Genomic DNA, 17,026 nt, shown 5'->3' on the forward strand with positions numbered 1-17,026 from the left:
ATCCCAAGGCAACAGGAAAAGTCCTATTTGACAGCTGTTAACAGACTGATTTATTCACTTAGGCCTCACTCGACACCTTTTGTCAACCCCCCGTTTATTCCCTGCCCCTGGGCTGGTCCCGGATGTGCAAGGGAAGAGGAGGAAGGAATAGACGGGGCTTTGCAGGCCGAGGGGAGAGAGTGTCCGATCCGGCTCAGCATTGACTTCTCCACTCACGAGCTGTGTGACCCGGGCCCCTGGGCCCCTCACCGCCCCTCACCGAACCTCAGTCTCCTTGTCCGGAACCTGCCGTGAGCAGATCAGGGTTTTCAAAGTGTGTTCTCTGAGACCCCCAGGGTTCCAGAGAGGTGCTTTGGGTGGTTGCCAAAAGCTAGGGCTGTTGGGTCGACCGCCAGAGGCCTCAGTCTCACCGTGGAAGGGCATGTGGGCCGTGGGAGGGATTTTAGTGGCAGCTTTGGGCACGGGAGAGACTTGGAAGTCAGAAGCCCAGCTCCACTGCTGCCTTAAATGGTCTGTGCTGGCCGGGCGAGCGGTAGTGAGGTGCCCAGCCCGGGAGTCTGCACACGCTGGGGCCCAAATCCCCAGGCTAGCTCACCTCTCTGAGCCTCTGGTTTCTCATCTGTAAAATGGGGGTCGTCTTTAGTCCTTAATTCACAGGGTTCTTGTGACAGGTAAGCCATCCCTGTGATGTGCTTAGATGGCACCTGGCCAAAAAAAAGTAGGTATCCAGGAAATGCAGGTGACGGTTTCTATTTCCTGCTCCCTTCTCAGTTTCCTCATCCGTTAAACAGGAAGAGACCTGGCTGCCCACCCTTGCCGCGGGTGCAAAAGTCCCTGGGGTAACAGGTGGGGAGGTGGCGGCGGCAGGGTGCTTAAAACAGCAGGAATTTACTCTCTCGCGGTCCGGAGGCTGGCGTCTGAGATCAAGGTGTCACCAGGGTTTGTTCTTTTCGAGAGTCCTGAGGAAGAATCCGTCCTCCCCCAGCTTCTGGTGGTGGCTAGGGGTACCCGGCACTTCTTCGATTAGAGACAGCATCGCTCTAATCTCTAAGCCCATCGTCGATGGCCCTTTTCTGTCTGTGTCTCTGTTTTCACATGACCTTGTAAGGGCACCCGTCATCGGATGAGGGGCACGCCCTAATCTGGTATCACCTCATCTTAACTTGATGATATCTGCAAGGACCCTGTTTCTGAATAGAGCCCCATTCTCAGCTGCTGGGGGTTAATACTTCAACATATGTTTTTGGAGGACACGATTCGGCCCCATAACTGTGGCGATGCTGATGGCTTTGTAAACACCAAAAGGCTGTGCTCTCGTGGGAACTTATAACGACTTAGTGCTTAAGGGATGTTTCTTAGCGGGGATGCTTTTGTTAGAAATGAAAACCCAATCAAATGGCTTCCTGTTGGCCCATGTAATTGAGAAGCACAGAGGTATGGGGGGTGTCTGGTGTGAATTTGATCTGGCGGGCTCCCCAGGGCCCTGTGGTCCAGCCGTCGCCCTTTGGGACAGCTTAATAGCTGCTGACAGCTTCCAGGGCAAGGAGCTCACTGACTGATACACAGGGATGACAGTATCCTAGGTCCACGGGGAGGGACCTAGGTTACATGTTCACCGTGGAGCCAACCCAAGGGAATGACTTGTATCGCTCAGTCTACGTGTGACGTTGAGATTCCATTCGTTGGCCTAGGTCCCTCTGGCCTTGTCCTTAGAGCTCGGGGAGCTTCAGGGGAAAGCAGGAACGGGCGTCCTCCACTTGGAACCTGTTCTCTCTGGGTTGAGTCTCCCTCTGCCCCAACTGTGGGCGGGGGGGTCAGGAGAGCATTTTCCCGGGGAGGGGCAGGTGAGTGCGTTCTCTGTGAATTTCCTCAGAAGGGCTTGGAACAAGAGGGGCCTTTGGCAGAAGCTGGTTCTTTTAAACTCTCGTTTTTAAAAATGATATAAATAGGGGCGCCTAGGTGGTGCAGTCGGTTAAGCGGCCGACTTCGGCTCAGGTCATGATCTCGCGGTCCATGAGTTCGAGCCCCGCGTCGGGCTCTGTGCTGACAGCTCAGAGCCTGGAGCCTGTTTCGGATTCTGTGTCTCCCTCTCTCTCTGACCCTCCCCCGTTCATGCTCTGTCTCTCTCTGTCTCAAAAAGAAATAAACGTTAAAAATAAATAAATAAATAAAAATGACATAAACAATATTTATTCATCATAGAAAACCAGAAACTGTTGAAGGAAGGGAAAAGGGAAGAGAATGCTCGGGATATCTCACGGCCCACAAGTGGGTCAGGATTCAGGCTAAGTACAGGCGATACCCATCTTTACTTTGGGTTTCTAGCATCGAGCCAGCCCTGAAGATTCTTGGGAGCTGTGGCCTGCTTCCCCTTTCCGTGATCGCCCCACGCGCTCACTGGTCCCCTCTGAACTGCCTGTTCTTCTTCCGTAGGCAGCCCTGGTTTTACGGCTGGGGCTTTAACCTCCCGCGAGGCCAAGCGCTGCTTGAGAAATGGAACCTCATTCCCGAAGGCGTAGACATCCTGATAACCCACGGACCACCACTGGGTAAGAGTCAGCTGTCCCCTCCTCGGCTGGCCTGGCCAACGGACGCAGAGGGCTGGGGTGTGGCCCGGCCTGTGCACCGAGATCAGGGATCTGTCGGGCCTGTCGAGAGGAGTCCCGGATGAGCTCTGTTCTGAGTCTGACCTGCTGTGGCACTGGGGACAACTGCCCCCAGCGCCCCCCTTATTTCCCAAGCACCTACTATATGCTGGGGGTTCACCTGGTTACCTCGCGGACTCCCCACGGCCACTCAGGGAGGTCAGATCGCTGCCCATTTTATGCGTGGGGCTCATTGGAGCTTAGGGAGGTCAAAAGGCAGGGCTGGGGCCTTGACTCTCCAGACCGGGATCCTGGGGGCCGGATACCTTCAAGGTCGCTCTCTAGGCTTCATCCTGTGCACCTCCCACCCCATCAGACACCTGGGGGGCCTCACCCCCCACTCACCCCCACGGTCTCCAGGGCCTGTGGGTTCCACCCTCCACAGCTCCCCTCCCGGCCCCCACTGCCACCACCCTGGTCCGAGCTGATGTCACCGCTCACCCACTCGTCCGGCCCTGTGTTAGTCTGCTAACCGCCTCTGGGCCCCCTCTGGCTGCCCCACGAGGGGCTCTCTCAGGCCTCCCGTCCCACTTTCCTCACACACACTTCCTGTCTGTCTGCACGCCCCTCCGATTCCACCTCTAAAGCTCCTTCCTCTCCTCTCCACCACTGCCGTTCCCCCCCCCCCCCCGCCCCGGGTCCAGGCCAGCGGCGTCTTCTGTCTCTTTGATGACTGCCGCGACCTCCTCGCTGGTCCCCCAGCCCCCGAGTCTTGTCCCTTCCGCTCCAGTCTCCTCACAGCAGCAGGAGGGGGGTTCTCTGAATCGGCAGCTATGCCGTGCTATCCCTCTACAGCCCTCCATAGCTCCCCTAGTCCTTAGAATGCTGTCCAAACTCCCAGCAGTCCAGCCGCTACCGGCCTCCTCTTCCTCCCGCTGCCTCCAAAGAACCTGCCATCACCCCTGCAGTGTGTGGGGCCGGGGCAGGTGACGCTGGATGGGGCGGGCGGTGCTGGACAGCGGGCCAGCCTGGGCGGTGCTCGCTTACCAGGGCCTGCAGGCTGCCGGGTAGAGGGGCGCAGAATGGCCAGGCCGGAGGCACCCTTGTCTCCCTCCCTCTGTCTCTGTCTCTCTCTTTCTCTCTGTCTCCCTCTCCCTTTCTCTCCTTGCCTCTCTCTCCTTCCCTCCCTCCCTCCCTTCCTTTCCCTTTCTCTGTCTCCCTCCCTCCCTCCCTCCATTATCCCCCCCCCCCCCGGGCAGTGTCAGTTGCCAGTTGCCGCCTTCCTGATTCGGGACTCGGAGGATCCCCCTTCCCCTCCCCAGCATGCGCAAACCCGTCTCGCCCACCCAGACAGCGAGGGGCCGAGGGGCCGAGAAGGACCCGAGCCGCTCGCTTGGAGTCATTAATTATTCTTCGTTTGTGTAGCCATGTGAGGATAATAAGCAGCCGCCATATGGGGCGGCTCCGGGAGGCTGGCGGCGTGGGCCACGCCGTGCGGAATGGGGTTCACGCTCGTGAGTCTGTGATGTTTGTTCGGGAAGGTTCCGACGTGGAAACCTCGCTCCTGGTGCTGCCCCGCTGCCAGCCGGCGGGGGGGGGGGGGGGGGGTGTGCCCTGGGGCCTCACTCGTCCATTTCAGGCCTCGGTTTGCTCGTCTCTGTAATGGGTGGATGCCGCCCTTGAGGCCGCTGGGGGCGGGAGCTGTAGTGGGGCGGGGGCGGGGGGGGCGCTGGCCTCCGGACCCCGTCATCGCCCTCCCGTTGTCTCCTCGCTCAGGCTTCCTGGACTGGGTCCCCAAGAAGATGCAGAGGGTGGGCTGTGTGGAGCTGCTCAACACGGTGCAGAGGCGCGTCCAGCCGCGGCTGCACGTCTTCGGCCACATCCACGAAGGTCGGTGGGGGGTGGGGGAGGGGGGCTCCTCGCCGGCCCTTTCCAGGGGCCGCCTCGTCCCCCTGCAGCCCCGTCACCTCCTCCCCGTCTCAGCCCTTGCTGACACGCGCTGTGCCAACATGCCGGCTCCCGCCGAGATGTTTGCATGAGGGGAAGACGGTTGCAAAATCTGGCGGGATTTAGGGGTGAGTTTGCTGACCGGGAGCCCCCGCCTCCAGCCCGGAAGTCACAGGGTCACGGGCTCTTGGGAGGAGCGGCCGTCCGATGGGGCACGGAGGACGGGTCAGGTTCGGCAGGTGCGCTGTGCGCGCCCTCAGGCTGGCGGCCCGGTCCTGTTGCCTACGTCCCTAGAGCCTGTGGAGGGCCACCTGCTCGCCTGAGGCGCTCTGGCGACCCCCTCGCCCCCCCCCCACATGGACGTGGCGTTCTGGCTCTGTCCCCGGGGGGGGGCTGGGGGCACGCGTCGTGTCCACATCGTTGGGATGGCGGGGGACGGCCGCTTCACCTTGAGGGGCGGCGGGCGGGGCGGCCGTGAGGTGATGGGTGAGGTCAGCCCCAGCCCCGGCTGCCCGCACGCCCGCACCCTACGCACGGCATCCGAGTTACCAGCTGGGCAGACCCCTCCTTTTGTTCCTCTCGAGCCCTCGTCCCACCTGTCCAAGGCCTCCCTGTCCACCCGCCCCCCCCCCCCCCAGCCAGAAAGCACACGGGCTCCCACGGGGCAGGGGGCCTGACGTGTTTTCCCCCAGAGCCGTGTCTGCGTGGGGCCAGGGCCACTGGGCCTCACAAGAGCCCTGTCCACATCAGATCGCTTTCCAGCCCAGAAGCAAACAAGCCTCAGCCCTTTCCCTGAGGGCCACGGCCGGGCGTTGTCAGAGGGCAAGAGAGAGCAGACCTCCCCTCCCCTGGGCCCGAGGAGCTCACTGGTGATGTGTATGGATTAGTATCCCATTTGGTCCTCACAGCAGACTTGGAAGGAACATCTGTCTCCATCGCCTCCGTTTATAGATGAAGAGGCGAAGCCGGGGGGTGGGGGGGTTTTGGCAGCTTGCCCCAGACCTGTTCAGCCCACCGTGGCCGAGCGCCCTCTGAGCACCACACCCACTAGACCCCCTCACTGCTTTGGGTCCTGGCCTTACCCCTCAGCCCTAAAAGGCGTGTGCTTACTTTCCAGGGTACGGTGTCATGGCAGATGGGACGACCACCTACGTGAACGCGTCTGTGTGCACCGTGAACTACCAGCCTGTGAACCCGCCCATAGTCATTGACCTCCCCACACCCCGGAACTCCTGACTGCCCCCGCCTTCTCCGCCCTTCCTGCCCACATCAGCTACGTACGCCTGGCCGAGAGCACGGACCCCCAACCACCCTTCCTTCCATGCAGACAACCTGTCTGGTCGAGGGACAGCCCAACGGATGGGTTGAGGCCTTGGAATGAAGAAAATCACCCCTGACTCTTCAGCCTCGGTCACCTGGAGCCAGGAGCCCGCGGGTCCCTGTCAGGGGTTCCACACTCATTATTCTGTGTGTACATTTCCGCGTGTACCTTGTCGGAGGACCTAACGAGCTTGTGGTCCCGTCCCGCTCGGGAGTTGACGGCCTCTTCGTCCTTCTCAGTCGGACACCCTCGTGGGTTTGGGAAGCTGCTGCTTCTGGACGGATTTTGGAAGTTCTAGCACAAAAGCTCCCTCTAACCTAGGGTCTGTGTGGCTGCAAGCCCCAGGGTTGGGGGTGGGTGGGAGGTTTTGTAGCCGGGGTGCGAACAGCCCGCCCTCTCCTCCCGGGCTGGAGAGGAGACGGGCCTGCTTCACAGCCGAGGCCCTCGAGGGAGCGATCAGGGACGTCTCAGGAATTCGGACCGCACCCGGCCAGGCCAATAAGCCGTCTGCCTCGCCTTGTGGCCCTGCTTTCTTCCTGTGGGCATCTTTGCTGACTTGAACAGTGGCCTCAACCTCCAGGTACTTGCTCGGAGCCTGGATGCGGGGGGTCGGTTCTACAGAACGAGCCATGTCAGTGCCCAGGACCGGCTGGAGGGTTCCCGAGTCATGGACGGCCCCTGGTCCCGTGCTCCGCAGAGCTCAACAGGCTGGAGGCTCTGCAGACTGAAGCCACGCTGCCGCGTGTGTGTGTGCCCACGCGAGTGTGTGTGCACCTACACGCACACACACACACACACACACACATACACACACGCACTTCTTAACTTGATAAAGTGGATCCCGTGTTTCTCACTACCGTCCTTGAATGGGGTTCCATCCCTCGGTGCAATTTCCCGAGCACCCTTTGGGTTCTGTCTGGTGGGCCCACAGCTGAAGAAGGCTGAATGGTTCCCGGTCCTTGTTGTCAGTGTCTGTCCTGTTAACGGGAGGGCGGCACGGTGGCAGAGGGGCCCTGGGCCCCGGCAGCTGCCCGCAGGGGGCTTCTCTTTTCTTTAAGTTAGGCCTGGGGGGTTTGGGCTGGGTCTCGGAGGGAGAGGGAGCCAGCAGGGTCTCGTTAGGGTGAGGCCAGAGAGGCAGGGTCCCCGTGTGCAGGGTCAGATCCTGTCTTTATTTCCAGTTTTGATGTTTTGTCCATCCTGGCTATTTTTCTGAACCGATTTGGATTTTTAAAAGACGTTGGGTTAAATAGCATCACATTTATCTCTCCCGCCGAGCTTTTTGGGACCCCCCCCCCCCCCCCCCGCCCTCGCGCCTCTGGGAGGAGGGCCTTACTCACCTCACCCCAGGCCCAGCCCTTCACAAGCCCTTTGCAGATACAATCTCATTTAATCCTCAGGCTAACCCCGCTGGCCCCATTTTGGAGATGAGGAGATGGAGATCAGAGAGGTGAGGTCACTTGCCTGAGGGTGCACAGCTCAAAAGGGGCAGAGGCAGGCCTTGAGCCTTGGTCTCTGGCTTCATAACCCCTGCTTTGCCACCACCCAAAGCTCCACCCCTACAAGGCACTTATGTTTTAAGGGTCCGGTTCGGGACCCCTCCAGCTTGTTCCAAATAGAGAGCCCCTGGGGCCCACAGAGGGCTCCTGATCTCTGAGCCCAGCACCCGGCATCCCTGGAGACCACGACTCCTTCCTTACTCACGTGGGGCTCCCCACGGGGCACCGTCCACGACGGGAGCCTAGCAGCACCGCCCTGACCGAGGCGGGCTGGGCTCCGTGGGGCACAGGACTTCGGGAGTCCGTTCGGGCAAGTGGTTCCTGGCGGCCGAGGATGTTTACAAGGTCTCTGGGGAAACCCCGGATGCATGACCCATGTGCACGCGTGGGGTGGAGAAGACACAAGGCCCTTTCAGACACCTCTACCGAATTTCTATGTGGACCAAGAACTATAAACTTGAAAAAAAATTTTTTTCCTAAGGTATCTTCAGAATATGGTGTATTTTTATGTGGAAAAGAAAAGTTATGAAGGCAGCTGTTACTTTGAAAGAAAATTCATTAAAAGTCCTTGAGGTATGAAAGACAATGGCGTGCTCCTCAATCATTTTGGCATAACTTGATTGTGGCTGTAATTTTTTTTGTCAAGCATGTCAGACAATAAAGTCTTTGTAAAAAGAAGGAGATGTCCACGTGGCGCCTCTTCCTGCGTGCGTCTTGGGGTGTCGTGTGAGGCACGTGGGGGGGGAGTGGCATCCTCTCCGCCCGGTCCTGGGTCCTGGGCAGAGTTCAGAGGCCAAAGACCGTCCACACGGCAGCCACAGGCATCCTTCCGCTTGCTCCAGTGTCCCCAGGGGCGGGCCAGTCTCAGAGGCGGTTGGCATGGGCCGTTCTGTGCCTTATCGTGTTCAAGTGTTTGGACTGATTCCTCAAAACAGAGGACCTCAGGATGGTCTTAGCTCTGGGCCCTTCCCGGAAGCAGTATGTCCAACCCAGTCCTTATGAAACCAAGGGTCCAGGTCTTGCCTAAGAAGAGCACTGACAGGTCTAATGACGCCAGACACTGAGCTACCTAAGCTGTAAAAGTCCTGCCATGTCCTTCCTTCCTTCCATCCATCCATCCATCCATCCACACACCCATCCATCCATCCACACATCCATCCATCCGTCCGTCTGTCCATCTGTCCATCCGTCCATCCAGCCAGCCATCCACACATCCATCCATCCGTCTGTCTGTCCATCTGTCCATCTGTCCATCCATCCAGCCATCCACACATCCATCCATCCGTCCGTCTGTCCATCTGTCCATCCGTCCAGCCAGCCAGCCATCCACACATCCATCCATCCAGCCAGCCAGCCAGCCAGCCATCCACACATCCATCCACCCATCCATCCATCCATGCACCCATCTGTCCATCCAGCCATCCAGCCATCCACCCACACATCCATCCATCCGTCTGTCTGTCCATCTGTCCATCCGTCCATCCGTCCATCCAGCCAGCCATCCACACATCCATCCATCCATCCATCCATCCACACATCCATCCACCCATTCATCCATCCACCAACCCACACACCCATTCATAGATCCATCCACCCAGGCCCACAAACCTTCACTGAGCACTTCCCATGGGCCTGACTCGGACTAGGGAGGTGGTGGTAGGTTAAGGAGGTAGGGTTTCTGAGGGACGGATGTGGGGGTGAGAGTGAGGGAGAGCCAAGGATGACAATGGATGTTGGCTGCCAGTCATGGAAGGGACAATGGGAGCTGGAAGGTTTGAGGAAGGACCTGAGTTCTGTCCGGGACTGGAGCCGGAAGTGCCCTTGGGATATGCAGGGGGAGGAGTTGAGTGGCTGGAGGGATAAATGGCCCTGGATGGAGAGGAGCCTCTGTGGAGATCTACATTTGTGGGTCACAACCAAAGCCACGGGTCTGGAAGAGGCCTCCCAGAGGGGTGTGGGGAGGGCAAGAGGAGCAGCCTGGGGCCTTCTCAGCTTCTCCGTGACCCTTTCGTGTCCTCAGAATACCCCACTTGTAAACTGCCCCTCCACCGGGGCCTCAAAGGTGCCTGCAACAACTCCCCATCAGTGGGCAACAAGGAGGAGCCACTTGACTTTGTGTAGTCTCGGCTGCTGTCCTTGGCCAATGTGAGCCCGAGCAGTGCTTCTGGGCATGAGGCAGGGAACCCTGTGGTGGCTGCTGCCTCCTGTAGGCCCTGCTCTAGTGCACGGGTCCCCGAGTTCTGCTGAGACTCCAGATGCAGCCGCTGCTGAGCCATGGGCTCCTGCTGCCCTCAGTGTAGATGGGTGCTGATTGGGCTTTGGACAAGTGGTGGAGGGGGGCCCACAGCAAGGGTGCCAGGGCCTCTAGCCCCTCGCCTCTTAGTGCTTCAGTACCCGGGGCTCATGCACACTTAGCCATCTTTGCCATACAGGATGGCATCTCAGACAACCCTCTTGTCCATGGGAGTCTAGTGGGCAAATGCAGCAAGCCGTCTCCCCTCCCGAAGTTCACTGTCCAGGAGAGACCCCTGCCCCAGCCCCCTGAGTAAACCAGTGGAGGTGACAAGCTCTACAGACAAGGGCTTCATCCCGTGCTCTCCCCTAATGCCACCCCCAGCTCCCCGCTGGGCCCGAGCCTGCCTGGGGGTCCTCAGTCCTACCCTCCCATTGAAGGTGCAGACCGTGAAGATCTCCAAGATGTGGGAGTCGGGCTCTGATGTCTGGAAGCTCGCGGTGTACTTTGGGAGACTCATCTGATCCCAGAAAAGAAGGAGAAGCCTCAAGTCTTCCATGCTTGGGGCCCAGAGAGCAAAGAGGGGATGGGCTTGGGGGCCCCGAGGAAGAGCAAGCCCAGCGTACAGGGAGCTCAGGGAAAACTGTTCTGGAGGAAGGAACCGAGCTGGGCCCTGAACAATAGAATATGATTTTCCCATTAAAAAAAAAAAAAACAAAACCTTTTCATTTGGAAATAATTGTAGATTTACAGAAGAGTTGTAAGGTGGTGCAGACAGTTCCTCTCTACCCTTCACCCAGTGTCCCCTGGCGTGAACATCTTGTATAACTGTGATGCCTTTACCAGAACCAAGGAATGAACGTTGATACAACACTATTAAACTATAATCTTGATTTGGATTCCAACAGTTTTTGATTAACGTCCTTTCTCTGTTCCAGAACCCAGTCCACACTACCACATCGCATATGGTTGTCATGTCTCTTTAGGGATGGTCTCGCAGTCTATTCTCGCTTTGCCTGACCTTGAAGGTTTTGAATACTGGCTGAATGCTCTGGAGAATGTCCATCAAGCTGGGTGGGCCTGGTGTTTTCTCATGATTAGTCTGGGGTTATGTATGGTGAAAATACAGCAGAGCTGATGGGTCCTCAAGGCGTCCTCTCTGGGGCAACATGATACGGCCATGACTTATCACTGCTGATGTCAATCTTAGCACACAGCGGAGGGGATGTCTGCTGGGTTTCTCCACCATAAAGATGCTAGCCTTCGTTTTCCATACTCTGTTAGAACTGAGACACCAGTCTGGCTCATGGCCAAGGAGAGGTGAATCGAGCGCTCCCTTCCAGAGGGAAGCGCAGCAAAGAATTTGAGGACACAGTTAAAATCACCACATTAATTAATAAATATTTGGGGGAGGTATTTTCAGGCCATGCAAATGTCTTATTTCTCCTTCAAATTTTGCCTGCTCATTTTAGCATCGGCTGTGGAGGGATCTTGTCTGGAACAATGATTACTGAGGTGCTCTCATGGTGATTTTCTAGTTCTTTCCTCAGACATTTCTTATTTGGAATTGTTCTGTAAGGAAGGCTTGTCTCTTCTCTGCCATTTATTTTCTATCAGCACAGGCTCATGGTTATTTTATCCGTTAGGTTAAAACCTAGTACTAGCATTATTTATTTTGTTGCTCAGATTGTTTTCATTTTGTCCACTGGGAGCTCTTTCAAGTTGGCTCCTGTGTTCGTTTCACATGTTCCTATCTTTCGTTTGCCTTGACTTCCTTGATTTCTAGCACTACCAGATGCTCCAAATCCATCTTGCATTTTCCTTGCCCCTGCCACAGAATCAGCCATTTCTCCAGAGAGTTCTGCTTTTAGAAACTAAGATCTAGGTGGTAGATGTGCTAGCTGCTACTGGGGTATTTCTACTTCTAGGTCCTCACAGTGGACAGAATGAGGAAATATATGTAGTATATTAACCCATCTATATGCTCATGTATCTCTCCAATATGTATATCTATATCCATCCATCCATCTATCCATCTATCTATCCATCCATCTTTCCATCCAACCATCCATCCATCCATCCATCCTTCCATCCTTCCATCCATCCATCTATCCATCCATCTTTCCATCCATCCATCCATCTTTCTTTTTTTTTTTTTAATTTTTTTTCAACGTTTATTTATTTTTGGGACAGAGACAGAGCATGAACGGGCGAGGGGCAGAGAGAGAGGGAGACACAGAATCGGAAGCAGGCTCCAGGCTCCGAGCCATCAGCCCAGAGCCTGACGCGGGGCTCGAACTCACAGACCGCGAGATCGTGACCTGGCTGAAGTCGGACGCTTAACCGACTGCGCCACCCAGGCGCCCCCATCCATCCATCTTTCCATCCATCCATTCATCCATCTTTCCATCCAATCATCCATCCATCCTTCCATCCTTCCATCCTTCCATCCATCCTTCCATCCATCCATCCATTCATCTTTCCATCCATCCATTCATCCATCTTTCCATCCAACCATCCATCCATCCATCCATCCATCTTTCCATCCTTCCATCCATCCATCCATCCATCCATTCATCTTTCCATCCATCATCCATCTTTCTATCCATCTTTCCATCCATCCATCTATCCATCTATCCATCCATCTTTCCATCCAACCATCCATCCATCCATCCTTCCATCCTTCCATCCATCCATCCATCCATCCATCCATCCATTCATCTTTCCATCCATCCATTCATCCATCTTTCCATCCAACCATCCATCCATCCATCCATCCATCCATCCATCTTTCCATCCTTCCATCCATCCATCCATCTATTCATCTTTCCATCCATCCATTCATCCATCCATCTACCTACTCACCTATCATCTATTTATCTTAAAATAAGCATTAATTCACGCTGATACAGCAATGCACAATGCAGCATGCATAATTTATTCTTGCCTTTCACCTTGCTTATTTGTGACTTGTTCCTTTGACAAGGAGGAGCCCAGCTCCCATGTCTGCAATCATGTGTGTGTTCTGTCCTAGTATACCCACAGAGCAGTTTCAGAACGGTTGATCCGTAGCCCCGTCAGAAACACAGTGACACGGTACAGGGTTCCCATAGAATCCTTTTCATCTTCAGTTTGACAATCGAAACTCTGTTTTCCAAGGGTAAATTGATCAGGTCCTTTCTCCCAACCCAGTTTGGTGAGGTAATGTCACACGCGGTGCAATTCAATTCCGCTGTTGCAGTCTGCAGTATATCCTGAGATTCCCTGACATCCTGGTTGACTGTTTTAAATATGCATACTGCCAAGTCACTCTTTGTCGTGTGTGGTTCTAAGGGTTTTCAGAAATGCAGAGTCAGGTATCCACCACCCCAGGACCCTAGGGAACAGTTACATCACTCAAAAAATTCCCCTTGTTTGATCCCTTTTGAACCATACTGTTTTCCAAAATGGCCGCCTGTTTCCATAATCCCACTGGCAATGAGTGAATGTTCTTGCTGGTCCACATTCTCATCACAATTTGGTATTTGGTCATTTAAAAAATTTTGGCCCTTTGAGTAGGTGTGTCTTGTATTTCATTGTAGTTTCAATTTCCATTTCCCCAATGACTAATGACGTTGAGCATCTTTTTATGTGCTTATTTGCCATTCACGTACATTCTTTTCAGATTTCTCTGTCCTCTTCCTTAAAAACTGGGTTGGTTTTTTTTTTCTGTTTGTTTTAAATGTTCTTTATGCTCTGGATACAAGTCCTTTTTTTTTTTTTTAATTTTTTTATGTGTATTTATTTCTGAGACAGAGAGAGACAGAGCATGAGTGGGGGAGGGGCAGAGAGAGAGGGAGACACAGAATCCAACGCAGGCTCCAGGCTCTGAGCTCTCGGCACAGAGCCCTACGTGGGGCTCAAACTCACAAACCATGAGATCATGACCTGAGCCGAAGTTAGTCGCTCAACCGACTGAGCCACCCAGGTGCCCCTGGATACAGTCCTTAACTGAATATGTGACTCGCAAACCATTTCTTCTAGTCTGTGGGTTGTCTTTTCATCACCTTCACAGTTTCTCAGAGCAAAAGTTTCTAATTGTGCTGAACTCCAATTTACCCATGTTTTCTTTTAGGAGTTATGTTTTTGGTGTAGTATCTAAACACTCAGCGCCAGACTCAAGGTCTTACAGATTTTCTCTGATGTTTTCTTGTAGAAGGTATATAGTCTTTTGTTTTACATTCAGGTCTATGATGCATTTTCAGTTAATTTTGGTGTAAGGTGTGAGGTTTGCGGAAGTTTCATGTTTTTACATATGGATGTTCTTTCTCCATTGAATTGCCTCTGTGCATTTGTCAAAAATCAGTTGACTGTATTTGTCTGGGCATACTTCTGGGCTCTCTATTTTCTTCCACTGATCGATATGTCTGTCCTGTTGCCAGTATCTTCTCTCTTGTGATGACTGTAACTTTATGGGTAAATCTTGAAATTGGATAGTGTAAGAGGTCCAATTTTGTTCTTTTTCAGAATTAGTTTGGGCTCTTCTGGTTCCTTTACCTTTCCATGTACATTTTTTTTTTCTTGAGAGAGAGGGTGCAAGTGAGTGAGGGGCAGAGAGGGAGAGAGAGAATTCCATGAGAAACAGAGAGGAGGGAGCGAGGGGGGCAGGGGAGAGAGAGGAGAAAGAGAGAGAATCCCATGAGGGACAGAGAGAGAGGAGGGAGTGGGGGGGGGAAGGAGAGAGAGAGGGAGAAAGAATCCCGCAGAGCCCAAAGCAGAGCTTGAGCCCATCCGAAGAGGGGCTTGGGCTCACCCGATGTGGGGCTCAAACTCATGAACCGTGAGATCATGACCTGAGCCACAGTCGAATGCTTAACCAACCGAGCCCCCCAGGCGCCCTTCCATATACATTTTTGAATGAACTTGTTGACATATAAAATAGATCTTGTGGAGATTTTGAGATTCTAAGGGATTTATAATGAAATTGGAGAGAAGTGATATTTTAACAATGGTGAGCCTCATTTCATGAAAAACATTTCTCTCTCCATTTGTTTAGATCTTTGGTTTCTTTCATCCATGTCCTACGGTTTTCATCATACAGATCCTTCACACATTTTGTTAGATTTATTTCTAAGTACTTCTTTGGGGGGGATATTACAAATAGTACTGTTTTTAAAGTTTTAATTTCCTGTTGCTCACTGTGGGTACATAGGCATACGATTGACTTTTGCATAATGACTTTGTAATTCACTTAGCTTAGCCTTTTCGGTGGGTTCTTTGGAATTTCCTATTAGGCGATCATGTCATCTGCAACTAGAGACAATTTTATTTCTCCCTTTCCACTTTTGATTTTTCCTTTTAGTTTTTCTTGCTTTTGTGCACTGGCTAGGACTTGCAGTATGATGTTGAATACGTGATGAGTGTTAGCTGTAGTTTTTGGTACATGTCTTTTACTCAGTTGAAGGAATTCCCTTCTGCTCTAGTTTGCTAAGAGTTGTCCCTATGAATCCATGCTGAATTTTGTCAAATGCTTTTTCTGCATCGAGATGATCCTGTGTTTGATGCGATAGGTCTAAGTGCGGCTCTCCTTGAGAATCTGTCCTCTTGAGGGTTCATTGAACTTGGATACATAGATTCATATTTTCCTTCGAATTTGGGGAGTTTTTGGCTACTGTTTCTCCAACTATTCTTGCCGACACCTGCTTTCTCCTCTCCTTTTGGGCCTCCCATTGTGTTTATGCTGGTATGCCTGATACTCCACAGGTCTCTGAGGCTTTGTTCATTTTCCCTCTTTATTGTCTTCTTTCTGCTCTTCAGACTGGATGATCTCAATTTACTTATCGTCAAGTTTCCTGATTATTTCTTTTGCATGCTCAAATCTGCTGTTAAGTTCCTCTAGTGAATTAAAAAAATTTTTTTTCAATATTTATTTTTGAGAGAGAGAGAGAGAGCAGTGGAGGGGCAGAGAGAGAGGGAAACACAGAATCCGAAGCAGGTTCCAGGCTCTGAGTTGTCAGCACAGAGCCCGACGTGGGGCTTGAACTCATGAACCGTGAGATCATGATCTGAGCTGAAGTCAGATGCTTAAATGACTGAGCCACCCAGGTGCCCTGCCTCCAGTGAATTTTTAGTATGTTACAGTTTTCAAACTCCAGAATTTCTATTTGATTATTTTTAATGCTTTAAATCTCTTTATTTAATACTTGTAATATTTTCAATCTGGTGAGATGTTATTCTGATATGCATCCCTTTAGCTATGTGAATATGTTTAAAATAGTCAACGTAAAGATCTGTCTACTAAATCCAACATCTGGGCTTCCTCAGGGATAGTTTTGTTTTTTTTAATTTTTATTTTTGTTAAGTTTATTCATTTTGAGAGAGACAGAACAAGAGAGGGAGGGGCAGAGAGGAAGAGAAAGAAAATCCCAAGCAGGCTCTGCACTATCAGCACAGAGTCCGACATGGGGCTCGAACCCACGAAACGCAAGACCATGACCTGAGCCGAAACCAAGTCAGATGCTTAACAGACTGAGCCACCTAGGCGCCCCACCCTCGGGGACAGTTTTTATTGATTACTTTTGCCCCTATGTCTGGGCCCTACTTTCTTCTTTTTATGTCTTGTGATTCACTGTTAAACACTGGACATTTTAAATAACATAACGCAGCAACTTTGGAAATTAGATTCTAGCTCCCTCCAAAGGTTTGTTATTGTTGCCTGTTGTAGTTGTTTGTTTAGTTACCTTTCTGAACTAATTCTGTAACGTCTATGTTCTTTGTTCCTGTGTGGCCACTGAGGTCTCTTCTGTTAGCTTAGTGGTCAGCTAAACATTGGGCAGAGATTCCCTTAAGCACTTGGAACCAGTGACTCAGACTTCGCTGATGAGCTCTGCGTGTATGTGGAGTCACGTCTTCAACACGCAGCCAGGTAGCTGAAAACTCTGCCTTAGCTTTTATTTCCTGCTAGTGCGGGGCCTTAAGGTCACTCAAAGGTGCGAACATAGGTCCTTCTCATATCTTTTCTGAGCATGCGCACATCCCCGGACACGTGCCAGCCCTGTGCACACACACGGCCTTCTAGAATGCCGAGGAAAATCTTGGGAACCTTTCAAAGTCTCTGTGAACGTCTTATTTTTAAGTTTTCTTAAATTGGTTGGCCCAACTTTATCCACTACCTCAAGCAGCCGCAAAGTTAAGATACTTGCTGGTAATTGTTTTTGACAAGCGTGCCCTTTGGACTCTCGGGAAAAGATTTTTTTTGTACCTGAGCGATCTCTGAGTCAGTTCAGTACAGACAGTCTCCCAGGGAATCACCAGGCGAATCAAATGTGACGACGCTTTGGGAATGAGGCTTTCAAAGTGTTCCGGCTCTATTCTACTCCCTTGGGGACCGCCACCGCGCACGGAGAGGGTAGGCTGTTACTTTCCTGGGCCATCGTGGAGCTGGAGGATGGCCGATGGGACTAGA

General features: G+C 52.9%; 1 protein-coding gene across 1 annotated transcript in view; it reads left to right on the plus strand.

Annotated features, from left to right (window-relative positions):
• MPPED1 (metallophosphoesterase domain containing 1) overlaps window positions 1–8,027 on the plus strand; it is a 73,959-nt gene extending 65,932 nt beyond the window's left edge. The window contains exons 5-7 of the mRNA XM_043562838.1: window positions 2,434–2,549; window positions 4,362–4,475; window positions 5,650–8,027. Of these exons, the coding sequence (XP_043418773.1) occupies window positions 2,434–2,549; window positions 4,362–4,475; window positions 5,650–5,768 (349 nt within the window). The 3' untranslated portion in view covers window positions 5,769–8,027. The remainder of the gene's footprint in view (window positions 1–2,433; window positions 2,550–4,361; window positions 4,476–5,649) is intronic.
• Window positions 8,028–17,026: the final 8,999 nt, after the last annotated feature.

The sequence above is a fragment of the Prionailurus bengalensis genome, chromosome B4 (genome assembly GCF_016509475.1).
Source record: "Prionailurus bengalensis isolate Pbe53 chromosome B4, Fcat_Pben_1.1_paternal_pri, whole genome shotgun sequence".
Classification (NCBI taxonomy): Eukaryota; Metazoa; Chordata; class Mammalia; order Carnivora; family Felidae; genus Prionailurus; species Prionailurus bengalensis.